At 48.1% G+C, this 14,664-nt stretch overlaps 1 protein-coding gene across 7 annotated transcripts in view; it reads left to right on the top strand.

Annotated features, from left to right (window-relative positions):
* The window catches only part of STUM (stum, mechanosensory transduction mediator homolog), a 48,776-nt gene that overhangs the window by 30,816 nt on the left and 3,296 nt on the right, over nucleotides 1-14,664 (top strand). Inside the window, exons 2-3 of one of the 7 annotated variants that reach the window (XM_071421857.1) lie at nucleotides 3,077-3,292; nucleotides 12,779-13,544. In XM_071421857.1, coding sequence (XP_071277958.1) covers nucleotides 3,077-3,292; nucleotides 12,779-12,819 — 257 coding nt within the window. In that variant the 3' untranslated portion in view covers nucleotides 12,820-13,544. Of the gene's footprint in view, nucleotides 1-3,076; nucleotides 3,293-12,605; nucleotides 13,545-14,664 lie in introns of all 7 variants that reach the window. The other 6 variants (XM_071421866.1, XM_071421887.1, XM_071421897.1 and 3 more) reach the window with 6 other exon arrangements.

The raw sequence follows: 14,664 nt of genomic DNA, 5'->3' as shown, positions 1-14,664 counted from the left end.
AAGCTCCCAAAGATTGGCTCATCATAAGTAATAAAGAAAATGGACTGACGCTGGAAAAATGAATTGGCTCCTGTGAGTAGGAAAGTGGCCTGAAGAGGAATCAGAAGTCAAGGTTCAGGAGATTTTAATCCCAGTTTCTGTATCTATTCCCAGTCCAGAGGAGGACACTTAAATGCTTTGTTAGCTTTATTCCTTCTGAATGGGACTAGACTTTAGCTTAGTCACTGTGGTATTTAGGGCATTAATTGGCTAATTCAGCACCTTGCTCTAAATATCTTAAAAGCTTCACTGGAAGGATTTGAAGCTGTAGTTTAAGAATTATTGCTCATTTTTGACCTTTCTTTGTAACACATGTTGGAAGAGTTAAAGGTTAGACAAGAGGGGAAGATTTTCATTTTTAAAAGAGACAGGCATTTCCATTTGGCAAGATTTTGCATCCTGATGGGAAAACATAAACACCCAGCCTCTGATCTTGCCTCAATCCATATTTAATCTCAGAGAGTGCTGTGGTGTAATTTTGAAGACAACACTTGCAGGAAGCAGGAGGGAAATATTCCAGGCTTCCTTCTGCTTTGATAAACTATAAAGGAAAAAAAAAAAAACATGGGTGAAGCAGGGCAGAGATGTCACACAATCCCACACAGGGGACAAAAGAGACGTGGAAGACAATGCCACAGAGCAAGAGACAGCTACGGGGACACTCACACAACATCCTTTGGGACTATAATGACTTTCCCTTTCCTCTCTGCAGATCCTTTTGTTTCTGTGGATTTGGGGATGAAACCCTGCCCGAGGAAGCCCAAGGGTGGTTCTCATGCTGCCCTTGTCCCTGGCAGTGATGCTGTGCTGTAGGGCTGTGTTCCCCCTGCCCCAGCAGCATCCCTCAGTCCCCTCCATGCCCAGCTCTGGCAGAAGCCACAGGGAGGGGGTGAAATAAGAAATCGGATCCAGCCAGCGGCAGGAAGACAAGCAGGGTTTTAGGAGCTGGTGGAGTGTTAGGGAAACACTGGAATTGAAGCTTGCAGAGGGTGGCAGGATTAAAAATAGGCTGTAGCCAGCCTTCCCCAGCATTTTGGCATCTCAGCTGCCTGTTATCCTTGTGACCCACTAAGGAAGAGGCAGCAAAGAAAGAGATTCTCTCTTCCACCTCCCCGGCAGTGCAGGACAAAGTGGTATTTTGCTTCTAACCAGATGGTTCTGCTCTCTTGGTCTGATAAGATTTACTACAAGGGTGCAAACCGAGTGTTTTGTCCCTGTTTTCAGTCCACCCAAGGGCCTCCCACCTTCTCTGAGTTCAACAAGGCACTCGTGCACTGAAGATGTGCTCATTCATTCACATCCTACGGGCTGTTTGCAGGCTTCCATCCTTTAAGTGGGGGAAAAGGCACTTTTTGTAGAAACCATCATTTTAATTCAAGATACTGATGAAAGAAGGCACTTCACAGAACTGTGTTATCCAATACAATCAACATTGCACCTTGGTACTTACCTTAGCAATGCTGTATTTGTTTCAGAAAAACCCAAGGACAATTCATAACTCTAAGAGGTGTTGAAATCCATACTTTGAAAAGATGCCTGAACCCCCTGGCCAACAGCTCATATTTTAGAGGAGCCAGGAACTGCTTCTTCTGCTCCTTACCCATAGTGTGTATTTCTTCGTGTTGGTTGTGGGACAGACAAGGTTTTCCTGAGCTGTGAGTGTCAGCCAACCATGAGCGCAACATAGCAGCTAAAAGTTAAAAATCTGCCTTGTCCAAGAGTAGAAATTTAGGAAGAATCTTTGTGAAAGGCTGATGAGGTGTAGGTTTTTGGTTTTTTCTCCAGCTTTAATTTTCATACACCAACAAGATCCTTCATCTGAAACATTTTGGGAAGTTTGGAGTGTGGTTGCAAGGTTTGCAAGTTGGTCTCAAGCTGAGCCAAGGGCTGCCACACCAGGTGCCCTGGCTCCAGCACTTTAAGAAGTTTAGCTACTTCTGCTTGGTTAAAACATGCCCTCAGGTAGCAGCCTGTGACTGGGTGTGCAAAAATTGTGCAAAAATGCAGTGCCACTCCTTTTTTTTGTGTGTGTGTGTCTGCCAGAGCCAGACTGAGCAGGGCAGGGGGGTGAAGGGTTCCTGCTGCCCACATCTGTGACAGTGTTCACAGGGGTCTTAGGATGAGGGAAGAGATGCATCTGACTCCATGTTTCAGAAGGCCTGATTTATTATTTTATGATATATATTATATTAAAACTATACTAAATGAATAAAAGAAAGGATTTCATCAGAAGGCTAGCTAAGAATAGAAAAGCAAGAATGATAACAAAAGCTTGTGTCTCAGACAGAGAATCCAAGCCAGCTGGGCTGTGATTGGCCATTAATTAGAAACAACCACATGAGACCAATCACGGATCCACCTGTTGCATTCCACAGCAGCAGGTAACCATTGTTTACATTTTGTTCCTGAGGCCTCTCAGCTTCTCAGGAGAAAAAATCCTAAGGAAAGGATTTTTCAGAAAATATCATGGCTACAGACATCTCCTGTCTGGGTGGTTCTAGGGGTGAGAGGCTGGGGGAACACGTCTCTCCTCCCTGTGCCAGTGCAGGGTTGGAGCCCCCCAGCCCCCCAGCCCCTGGGGACAGCTTTCCCACTCCCACTCTCATTTGAGTCTGCATTTTGTTCACTCCCCTGCCCTTAAAAAAATACAAATTTGTTCTTTGTTATTGTGAAGTGCAAAAATGGAAAATTTAGAAAGCCCTGGGAAATTGGAGAAGTGGGCAGGGCCCTACTATAGCATCAGCTGGTTTGATTTGTCTTTTGCCGTATTAATTTCAGTATTTGCTAAAAGCCAACTAAAAAATACCCATTTTTTACACAATACCTTGCAGTCAGACATCAATGATTTCTCTTTGTTGGGGGAGATGATGATTTTGCTACACCCAAGGACTGTTTTTTCCACCCTGCTCTCCGAGCACAGAAAGCGAGGCGCTCCGAGGGGAGGGCAGCAATGTGAGGGCAGGAGGTGCAGCCTGGCTCTCTCTCAGGGGTTCTACCTGGCTCTCAGGGGTGCTGCCTCTGCCTGGCTCTCTCTCAGGGCTGCTGTGCTGCTGTGTGTCCCCAGGCACGTTCGTGTCGGCCTTCACCGTGCTCTGCGGGGCCCACACCGACCTCCCCGACCGGCACCGGTGCTGCGTCTTCTGGCTCAACATCGCCGCCGCCCTCATCCAGATCCTCACGGCCATCGTCATGGTGGGCTGGATCATGAGCATATTCTGGGGCATGGACATGGTCATCCTGGCAAGTAAGTGCAGTGGGCTCACCCTCCTGACTGCTCCTCTCCATGGCAATGGTGCTGTGTCCCAGACAATGGCCCCGTGAGCTGCTGGGCTGCACTGTAGGGAGGAAGAGCCACGGGATGGGCTCTGCAAGTCCATGAGAAATGCAGTTATCCTGGACTTTGCACGGCAGAGAAGTTGCTGGGAGGCAGTGGGAATGGGCCCCATAACATATGTGGGAGAGTCTCCCATCCCACCACATGGGTCGGGAAGTTCCCTGTATGAAATGAAATGTGCAGGAAGGGGGAGCACTGTGAACTCTGCTGTCTGGAGCCCCTTCTGCCCTGGTCACATCCATTTGAATAAGAAAGCTCTTTCTCTCTTGTGACTCGGGCTGCAAATCTGTGGTTACTGAGACCTTCTTGCTAGGCCAGTTCTGCTCCCAGGGCTAGCTGTCCCCAGTCCCCCCCTGGGGACTCTCCTGGACCCTCCTCTTCCTCCCCAGGATACATTTACCCATTGTTTTGGAGTATTTTTTCATGTTTCAGACCAAGTTCTTAGGCTGAGCCAGAAGTGTTTTGCTGCTCCTAGAATGACGTCCCATACACCCTTTGAGTTGACTAAAACATTAGTTTAAGGAAAGAAGAATCCTTTTTCAAATGTTCATAATTGAAGCCACCAGTTAGTAGACATTACCAATCCAGAACACGGGCTCTGTAACTTTCATTTGGTAGAGGCTTTCACTGGTGTAAAAGTTGTGTCATATTCTCCTGTATCCTGGTGCAGAGGATGGAGGCAACAACCTCATCTCACCTCCAAAGCCAGAAGCAGCACAGAGCTCAGGGTGCTGGTGCCATCTGCAAGACCCCACTCCCTTTCCAGAGGCTGATGGGCAAGCCCTGAAACCAAACATGTCTGAGACCTTTCAGGCTGACAGGACAGGCAGCTCCCAAAGGAAGCCCTTCTCCCAGAGACCATTTTATGGGCAGCTTTTGCCTTTTGCTTTGAAGACGCTCCACTTTGTCATCTCTGCTGATGACATCCATGGCTGCATGACAGAGGGGGAGAGAGGAAACCAGTGCACATTTTCAGTTGCCAAACCCAGGGGTTAAATCCTCTCATCAAACCACCTGTTAATTTCTGAGCCAGCTTCAGTTAAGGCAGTCCCCATGCAGAGCAAATGATGGATATTAAAAACCTGAACGTGTGCAAAGCAAAAGCTTTCCTCAGGATGAAGGCAGTACTGCTCTTTGCTTTACCCTGCAAACCACCTGCCATGTTTCCTCCCAGATGTACCTGCAGAGCAGGTCATTTCTGAGGCTAAATTGTGAATTGGTGTACGTGTGATGTGTCTTCAAGAACCTGCCAGATTTGTGTGTAGCGCCATAAGTTTGCAACCATCAACTCTTGTGTTCTTCCTCTGTAGGGCAGCCCCCATGTGTGGGTTGCTGTCTGGCAGGACTCCACTCTGCAGGTGTGGGGAGAGCCAGAGAAACATCTGTCCTGACAAAGAACCACCACTGAATCTGTGTCTTGCTTTGCTCCAAAGCCCTGCTCTCCAGTTAGAGGGGTTGGTGCTTAGGAGGGTCTTCTCCAGTTTTGCTGTTGGGGGAAACCAAACAGCTTGGAAGTATCTCCCAAAACACTCCTTCCCACACCTGGCTGGATTCCACCAGTTTGGGAGGCAGAGGATGGATGAGCAGCATGTGGTGGCAATGCTCAGGTCAGGAGGTGCCCAAGCACAGCAGCAGTATTTCATCCCTCTGGTGGCAGTAGAGAATGGCAAGAGGAGTCAATATGTCTTATGTTTTACCAGCAGCAGCCCTTGGCAGTTTCTTGCCATCTCATTAAATAGCTGCTTTTAAGTTTACTTACCATGCAGAGAAAGTAGTGGCTAAATGCAGCAGCTCTGGGTTGATGGAGAAGAAAAGAAAAACCTTAATTGAAACAAAGAATGAAGTGACTGGTTGCTCTTAACTGTATCAAACAGCCCTGTCAGTCCCAAAGTGGTTGATTCTTGTTATCATATTTGAAAGAAAAAAATAATAACTTAAGAAGGAAACCATGTTTCTAATGCAAGGAATAAGACATTTCATTTAAGAACACTGCCAGTTTGCTTTGGTTGGGTTTTGTTTGCATGCAAACTGTTGGATGCACTGAACAGAAACCTTACACCACTGCAACTTGAATCTGGGTGCAGATGGGAAACAGTTAGAAAAGTGTGAAACCACTGCCCACCTCAAGTCCCCTTGCCTTGAAATGACTGATCCCATGTGTCCCTGTGAGGGTGCCAGGCTATTTGGATGGGCTAGAGGCAGGACACAGCAGGTCCTGTCTAAGCTGGTGAGGGCTAGCAGTGAGGAGGAGGGTGGGAAGCAGCTGAGGGCCAGGAACTCTGCTCAGGCTTTCCCTAAGGGATGGAGCCATTTCACCTGGCTCCCTGTCCCTGTCCCTGTCTCTCTGTTAGCTGGTAGAGACTTGGGAGGGAGTTAGAACCACAGAATCATAAAATCACTGAGGTTGGAAAAAACCTCCAAAATCATTGAGTCCAAGTCTTAAGCCATCACCATCATGTCCACCACTGAGCCATGTTCCCCAAGTGCCACATCCACCTGTCTTTTGAACAGTCAGAGACTCCTTCCAGCTTTTCATCTTCTAGTGCTATTTCCCAGGCATGGAAAGGGGGAGTCTGCTCTGAGGATAATGGCATACTGTCCTTAATGAGGGAAAAAGGAGAAGAATTATAGTCCAATCAGGTATGCTTCAGTTCCTGGAAGAAGTAATCAAGTAAGTGACTCGCACGCATTTAGAAAATAAAAACCACCCCCACAAAGTCACCGTGGGTCTGTCCAGAGTGAGCTGTGTCAGACTGGCTGGATTCCCTTGGATGGCAGAGGAATTAATTTTGTGTGAGGTGGCAGCAGCCAGCCATCCCTCCTAACCTTCAGATGCTGACCCCATCTCACACAGCATTCCTACCAGCGAGCCAGGGGGACGTGGCCAGCGTGAAAATGCACTTGAGGACTTTCCTCTAAATGGATTTTCCTAACCTGGGAAGAAATAAAGAGAGGTGTGTTGAAAGGTCCCTCCTGAATGCAGCTCTGCTCAGTATTTCCGTTTGTGGCTTGAGGATGGGCTGGAGAAGAGGCTCCCCCCAGCCACACACCTGGCAGGCACAGCGAGGGCAGTGCCCAGATCCAAAGAAATGGCCTGGAAACAGAAAGTGCTACTCAGTGGGGACAAGCCCAGGACTCTACAGAAGGACTAATCAACTGCATAAATACACACTAGGGAACAACTTGTTTTTCAGGGAAGGACGTGGTGGCTGCAGTGAGTCACAAGCAGCACAGGGGGAACATTGCTGCAGAGGGAATGAACACCACACAGGCAGGGGGGAGCAGGGCTTATAGGGCTTTCCCTGATCCCATCACCTTTCTCTGCATGCATAAAGCTGTGGTGAGGCTTGTGGCCAGCTTTGGAGGCTGTACTTCAAGTGGAAAATCTGGAGAGTCCAGAGAACTGTAAGACAGCAGGCATGCTGATGATCAAGGTGTTCAGTGGGCTAGTAAATGTGAGAGGGCAGCAGTTCAGCCTAAGACAGACTTGAATAACACCAGGAAAGACCTGTGTGGAAATTAGAGCACGTTTTTCCTCCAGTAGGGTCAAAGTCTGCAGAGGTGGCATGGCAGGATCTGCTCTCTCTGTCCCTGGAAGACTCCAAGAGTGGGTAGACCCATGTCTGTCAGGGACAACGTAGGACACAGCAAGAGACTGACTGACCTGGGGGTCCTGTCCAACCCTCATCTCCTCTAGGGTGCCCTTTATCAGGATAATATCCCAGAAGGAAGATAAATGGAATGCAGTTTTGCTGTCACACTTAATTACTTTTGGCAGCACCACAGCACAGGGCACTTTCTCTGCTAATTTAAAAGAACTGCCAGCTGGCCCCACTGGACACCAGAGATATCTTCTTTAAGCAGCCAGATAGCTTTGGGAACTGTCCTCTGCTGTACCTGCTCTCTGAAGGCAAAGGTAGAACTAGGGAGCACTTAATTCTTCTGCCAAAAAAGGGCTGGGCAGCCCTGCTGCAGTGTGCTCTCCTGGAGCCCCTTACCACCTCTGCGGGGACGATGCACAGAGCTGAGGCAAACCACAGCTAACGAGCTGGCCAAAGCCAACTGCAAAACAAGCCTCCTAAGGCTTTCCAGGCACAGCTCCCTTGGCTACAGGCACACCTTGTCCCCAGCCCACACCTTCATCAGCCCACTGTGCAGAATGAACTTTCCAGGAAGTCCCTGCCTGCTCAGAACCGAGTATAAAAGGCTGTGTGGCATTTCTTCACAGAAACACCGGAGAAATAACATAGTAATGTCACACTGATGTGGCACAGGGGACACAAGTCAGGGACTGTTTGTCCAGGCATTGTTTTGCCTCTGCTGGATGCAGCCAAGAAGTCAAGGCTGGTTTCTGAAGGAAGCCCTCCCTCAGCTCTCAGCTCTGAATGAACGATGTGCTTGGCTGCACCATCGCTTCAGGTTCACTGGATGGAGACTTCGGCTGACTCTCAGGGCTGATTGCCAGCCAGCAGTGAGAACTCACCTGTAATCATGCTATCCTCATCACTCCCTTGCTAATTACTCTGTTCAGACCCTGCCAGAAGCAGCAGCAGATGCTTGCACAGTCGCTGTATGCTCAGGCTCCAAGGGAAAGCATCACTGAGCCTCTCTGCTCTGCAGGGCCCCTGCTGGGGCAGGTAACACTGCTCTCCTGGCAAGGAAAGGGGAGCAGGAGGCCCAAACCAACCAGTAACCCCTCATGAGATGAAGAAAATACAAGGACATGTTGCCTGCTTGGACTTCCCACACTTAAAAAAAAAAAAAATCTAAAAAGAGCTGTCCCCCAAACTAGGCCTGAGGGGAGTAGTTAAAATATCCCTTTTTTGCAGTTTCTTACCAAATGCAGAGGTGGGGGAAGTTCTTAAAACATTGTAGGAATGTTAAATAGCCCCAGTGTTTGCAGCACCCAGACAGGCTGAGGCATGCTGTGAGCTACCTGTGGGCACAAGCAAACTGAGCAGGGAAGCTGCCAAAAACTCTTCAGATGTAGTTTTCCCAACTCTGGGACTGTGAATGGTATGGCATGAGCCCTTTGGTACACTGTGATGTCTTGTTTGATGCCTTCCTTCAGTGGCTCCCCTTCAGTCAAAGCCATGAAATGCCAATGGCACAGAGGAGAGAGTTTCTGGAGCATTGCTCAGAGGTGTTAGCCCATCCAGTCTGTTCTGCCTGCGGCTGGAAAAGCAGATGAGGATTCCCCAGTCTTCTTTAAACAAGAGTCCCAAATGAAATTATCTGCTTCAAGTACAAGGATTTAAAGAAATGTTTAGCCCTGGTGTGAATGTCTGAGGGTAGAGCAGCTGTTCTCTGTTTACTCTGCAGCCTCAGTTTGTTCATTCTCTTCTGGTTGTCCATGTGTTTCAGATATATCGTCTACAGTTACATTTCTCCCTCTCTCTTTCTTTCATGTTCCTTTGCCTCCTTTTGTTCACCATCAAAGTCTCACAAGGTAAGTTTGTTTCTGTTCTTCCTCCTCCTCATGCTCTGAGTCAGTTTCCCACGGAGAGCAGCGAGCCTTGGTCGGGGCAGGACACCTGGAATTCACTTTGGCCAGGGCTGCCCACTCCCAGCCCAAGTGCAGCCTTTACATATGTGTGTCCACTGTGTCTGTGTCTGTCCTGTGGCTGCACGGCCCCAGGGATGCTGGGAATCCTCACACAGCATTGAACTGCCCCTGGGGATGGCCCAAGGGTGCCCTTGGAGCAGAGCAGGAGCCTGTTTCAGCATGGAGAGCATCCTGAAGCCACCCTCTGCATGAACCCAGTCCCAGAAGGACAGCCTGTGCACAGACTGGGTTCCTTTTGCCTCAATCTTACATGCAGTGCTTTACAGGAGAAGTGCAATTTCAAGTAAACTTGATTAAATCAGTGACTTTGTGCACAGGGCCACTTAATCCTGAACCCAGAGCTGTCTGTTCTACAGAATTGCACCTCAGTGGGATTGCAGGCATATTAATGTAAAGCTGCTTCATACAGAACAGCTAGTCCTATGCAAGAAATGCAATAACTATTTTCACATATAAACTGTTTGATAAGTTAAGGCTGAAGTATTGTAATAAACAAGTTTAGCATAGGACAAGTCATTTTTTTGACTTATGGTCATGTAAAGAGACAGGCTTGGCCACTGTCACTTCCTTCCACCCAGTTTCAACAGTGACAGCCAGACTGAAAGGATTTCCCAATCTTAATTTCCTTATATCTCAATAAAAAGCATGGCTGTACAAATAAGTTACTCTTACTTTAGCTAAAGATTCAAGGCAGGCCCCACATTTCTGGTCCATAGGGTTGGTTGTTTGGGTTTTTTTAACTCCACTCCCTAAACAAATTAAACCAATGCCACAGACAAGCTAAAATTACAAATTTCCAGCCAGCTCACCTTGCCTTCAGAACTGACTCACACTTAAAACATAAATGCATGTGAAATCATCATTTTGCCCCCTAGAAAAAGCTGTTTGAAAGAGATGAGAGTCTTTCTGTTCAGCTGCACACAATAGGCAGAAATTCAGTTAAGTGTCATTATTCTGTCCCTCGTGCTTGTTTAGCAGCAGGAGGTCCAGGCTGCCAAACCTGGGCGAATGTGTGGTTTTTTTCCAAAGTACAGCAAAGTTCATTCCCTGGAGTCAATTTTAGTTCAGCAAAAAGTCCATTAAAGATAGGGGTTCTGGCACCTGCTGGTATTTTATGTTCTGTTTTTGTAAGGGACTTTAAAAAGTCTAATATAAGGGTTAGAAAGAATATTACAAAGCATAAATGGAAAAGTGTTTGAAAAGTTAAACATTCTTCTGAGATATAAAATTTCAGACTTCTTTGAAATTCAAAATATAGAAATGACAGGTTACTTAAGCTAAGAAAAAAAAAACCCATCCAGATTTAGAAAAGTTTTTTAGTTGAAAGATACTCACTGTGGCAGGCACTGCAAGTAAGGGCAGTTGGCTTCTTTAATCAGGAGATTTTTTTGCATTGATAAAGTCAGAATAACAAGCTTCTCTTGAAAGGGAAGTGGGGAAAGCTTCTGGTGCAGTCATTGCAACTGTTTAGGAAAGCATTAAAAAAATACAGTATTTTTCTCATAGGAAAGCATTGAAAAAATCCAGTATTTTTCTCATCATCCTATACCAGCACAGGAGCTGCAGGTGCTCTGCTATTGCCCTTCCCTGCCCTAGCCCTGCCAGGGGATGAAACTGTCTCCTCTGGGATTTGCAGCCTGCAAATGTGTGTGCACTACAGTGAATAATCCGGGGCCCCAGGAGCCCAAGGAGCTGTGACAAGCAGCAGGACAGGCTGCTTGAGCCCTTGAAACATCCCTGTGGCTGCAAAACAAGGGCTTTGCTGTCTTGGTTGGGAAGTGCATCAAACCTCATGGCCACAGGAAGAGGGAAGGGTGTGAAGGAACAGGGATCCTGGCAGTTTCCTTGGTTTTGCTGCTGAAAAGATTGATTTCCTCCAGGCCCTCTGGGTGGCTGCTGTGCCCTAACAAAAGCACCTGTAATTCTGCTGGGCTGGAGCAAAGCAAGTGCAGAACCAGGCAGTGAGAATATCATTGGAGGCATCCCAAGATCTGTGTTTGACACTTCAGCCTGTGAGTCAAGGCATTCCCCTTCTCCAAGAGGTGTTTGCTCACCTGTGCAAACTGCAGCACAAATTGGTTGCTGCTGGGGAGTGCTGTCAGCAAAAGCCAGCAGGGGAACACAAAGATGGATAGAGGAATGTTGGGAAGGATGAAAGTTTGACAAGAAAGTCTCACAGATATGTATGCTTGGCAGAAAGATTTTTGAATGTAGAATCTGAAGAAGGAATAGAAATTAAAGCAAGTTTTGATATAGCAGAAAAGAACTGCTGAGCCAGTCTTACTGGATAACCAAGAAGGCAAAGGATATGTTAGTTAGAAGGGGTTTTTATGACTTAGAGCAAAGGATAAACCCACCTCAAACAAGAAGATGTTTTTACCAAGCAGAAAGAGAGCACAGGCAAACAAGCCAGCAAATGCTGCAAGTAGAAAAAAGGTCTCAGAATTTTCCACTGCAAGAAAACTGAAAAACAACTTCTAGCTTAAACTGTAATGTCCTAACTTTTAGTGATTGGAGAATAGTAACATGAATATGATAATTACAGTAGTTATGGTAGGCTATAGATAAAACTTAAGGTATAGATTGGTTCTACTGTATGAAGATGCTCAACAAAGAAAAGTCTATAATGCATTGTAACCTAAACTCAGGGTGTCCAGGCCTGCCTGCAGCTGGAGCTGACAGCTGTAGGCACAGGCTCTGTCACCCACCACCCTGGACTGCTGTAACCTCTTGGATGGAATAAACTGCATTTTGGAGAGCTCCTGAAGTCCCACATCCCTCATTTAGACTCATACAGAGGAAACCAACCTCCTCCTACCTGGCAGTGCTCTGGGAGGATGAGGCTCAAACTCAAGTAGATCCCAAGGAGAGATGAGTGTGGGATGCACAACCTACCAGGGCAGTGCTTGGGAGCAGCTGTGTCTCTGGAGCAGGATACAAGCACATCCATTTCCCCTGCACTACAGGAAAACACACTCCATATAAACTTCAGGTTATTGGGCTGGAATTGTTGACCACTGGTACCTGCTGTGCTCTTACAATCCCTTTAAGCAGAGGTGCCAGAGCAGCAGGGCTGGCTGCCAGCACCCACATGGCTGTGCCCAGGAAGGAGCAGCACCAGGCAGCTCTTGGCTAAAGCAGGGCAGGGGGCTGCCCTGGGCAGCCTGGCCACGAGGGACAATGTGGCACCTCCCCTGTTCTCCCATGGGGTTTTTGCCACTCCTGGTAAACCAGGCTCATGACTTGCTTGAGCCTCACCAAAGGTCCTCATTTGGAATTAATTCTTGTTGTTATAGAGTGCAACATGGCACAAAGCACCAAGACTCCATCAGAAAGGTGTAAAAGAGAGATTCATTACAGCAACATGCTGCTTTTATAGTTTTTCAAGATATTTACATTTACTTAACATTCACTGCCCACTGGTCATAAGAAACAAAGTTCTCAGTAGGTGAACAAGGAGCCACATCATTCTGTGGGCCAGCTAATGTCCATATCTTGTAACTTTCTCTCCTTCATCACGTTGTCATGGGGATAGCCTAGGTGTCTTCCTCGAGAGAGATAGAGGGCTTTCCTTATCTTTAGGAAGCCTTCGCTGGCTCACAAGAACAGCACAAAATGCCTTTCCTACAAACTCTAATCATGTTCCCTTCCCCTCCCTCCTCACAGGCTACAAGGAGCAGGGGATCCCACAGCAGCTCTAGTGGCTGGGACAAGTGTGGTCAGAGAAACGCGGCGAGAGATTTCCTTTGGCAGCCGTGGGCCACGGACCTTTTCATTACCCTTTGTCTCTCTTCTTGTCCCTTTGTTTTGTCTCCCTGTGTCTGCCCGTGCCCGTCCAGCGGAGCGGAGATGCAGAGCAGCCAGCGCAGACTTGCACTGATGCCCCCGAGCAGCCGAGATGAGGCGAGCACGGCTTGGCTTGGACTGGTCCCAGCCCACCAGGAGGACGAGGGTGCCAGGACAAGGACACACCCTTGGCAAAGGTGGCACCTGGGTGGGCAGCTGAACCAAGGGAGGGAGAGATCCCTCTGCTCCCAGGGGGAGGTCGCTGAAGATGTTTTGCCTCCTTTTTGTGCTTGCTGGTTGTGAACATCAAATGCCAAGGAGCTGTTCATAGATACACGTACAGGATGTAAAAGCAAACCAGTGGTACTTCCTTCCTGCCCCGAGAGTCCATCCGTGACTGCTGTGCAGCAGTGGAGGGTCCAACCCAGCCCCCTCTGCTGCCTGTGTATGTAAGATGTTCACTGAAGCTCTGTCCCTGCAGATGTCTTGAGAAACGTGCTTGCTGTAAATCCTATTGTACCGCTGACGTGACCGGGGCCATCCCCTGCTTCCACCCGCTGCCACCATGCAAGGATCAGAGCTGCCACCAGCCCAGGGGACACTTTTCCCAGCACAGGACTGGTGTCCTGCAGCACCTCGCCTCTAGGGCAGCAAGTACTGCCAAAAGCCTCTTGTACAAAACAATACTGGGGGAGCCAAAGAACCTTTCCTGCCCCTGGAAGGGACTTGCTGGCAGTGTCTCCACGCTTTGGAAATGGATCCCCTGAGAGCACGACGAGTGCTCCTGGCTGAAGGAGCATCCCAGCTCTGCTTGCCCAGGTAAGTATCCAAAACTCCAGGATCTCCACCTGCTACTAGACAGGTGCTTGGGAGTTGTTGTGGTTGGAAGGCCCATGGCCAAAAGGGGTAGGGCTGTGATTTCATGGTTTCATTTCTCAGCTGGAGAAAACCAACCAAGCAGGTCAGTGGTGAAAAGCCAAGAGCCATTTGGGATCTGAACTAAAGCCAGGGGATGAGCTCCTCAAGAGTAGCACTGCCACAGCGATGGCCAAAAGGATTTATGCTCACAATATTCAACAATTTCAAGTGTCTGTCCATTTCTACCAAAGGGACTGGTTCAGGGAGTGGCCTGTGCTGTGCACCTGCAGCTGTGCTGTGGCTTGCTGGGCTGTACAGGTGTTACAGAACTGAGCTTCAGCATCTCCTGTGAGACAGACCATCTCTGCTTCTCCATTTCCCACCTGGGAAAAAAAGGAGTAAATAGGATCCTAACCAGCAGCAAATGGGGAATCTGTAGCACATCTGGAAAACACCTTCACCAGCTTCTGCTGTCATCAGTGAGAACTCTTTTTTTGAGGTCTATAACTGGCCCTGAAGCCACCCAAACCACTTGCCTGCTCAGCTGCAGCATGTGCAATGCCAAAGAGCAAAAAAGCAATGGTTACCCCTCACCTTTGCCAAACCAGAATGGCTGAGTCAAGTGCAAACACCAAACACCGCTTAAGCATCACGTTAGTTGTGCTGTGGTGTCAGGATGGGTGTGCAGGAGCCCCTGCAGACAGGGATAACAGGCCATGGATAAAAGGAACCAGGCAAAGCCTTTGGAATAGGAGCAGCAAGTGTGGCTTAAGAACAACGTCTTCTGGTGCCTGTGAAGTTGGGTTCACTTTTAGAAGGTGGAGTTATATATATATGTGTAGTGGACAGGCAGCACAAGAAGCCTCAGGCTGGGGAGGAATAAACAAGCTGATATTTTCACTGGCCCTAAAGTGCCAAAAGTCACATCTCCTGTGGCATCAGACGTCAGTCAGATCAGCAGCAGATGCCCCATCCCAGAGACCTAGCACCTGCACAAAAGGTCCCCTGGGAACAAAAAGGGACAGAACAAGCTCCTCATCAGCATCACCAGGGTTTTGCTGGCTTTCTGGGCCACACTTGG

The sequence above is a fragment of the Agelaius tricolor genome, unplaced genomic scaffold (genome assembly GCF_023055355.1).
Source record: "Agelaius tricolor isolate 1412-34295 unplaced genomic scaffold, bAgeTri1.0.p SCAF_1, whole genome shotgun sequence".
In the NCBI taxonomy this organism is placed as follows: Eukaryota; Metazoa; Chordata; class Aves; order Passeriformes; family Icteridae; genus Agelaius; species Agelaius tricolor.
Note: the sequence above shows the minus strand (reverse complement) of the source record. Positions and strands in the feature narration are given on the sequence as shown.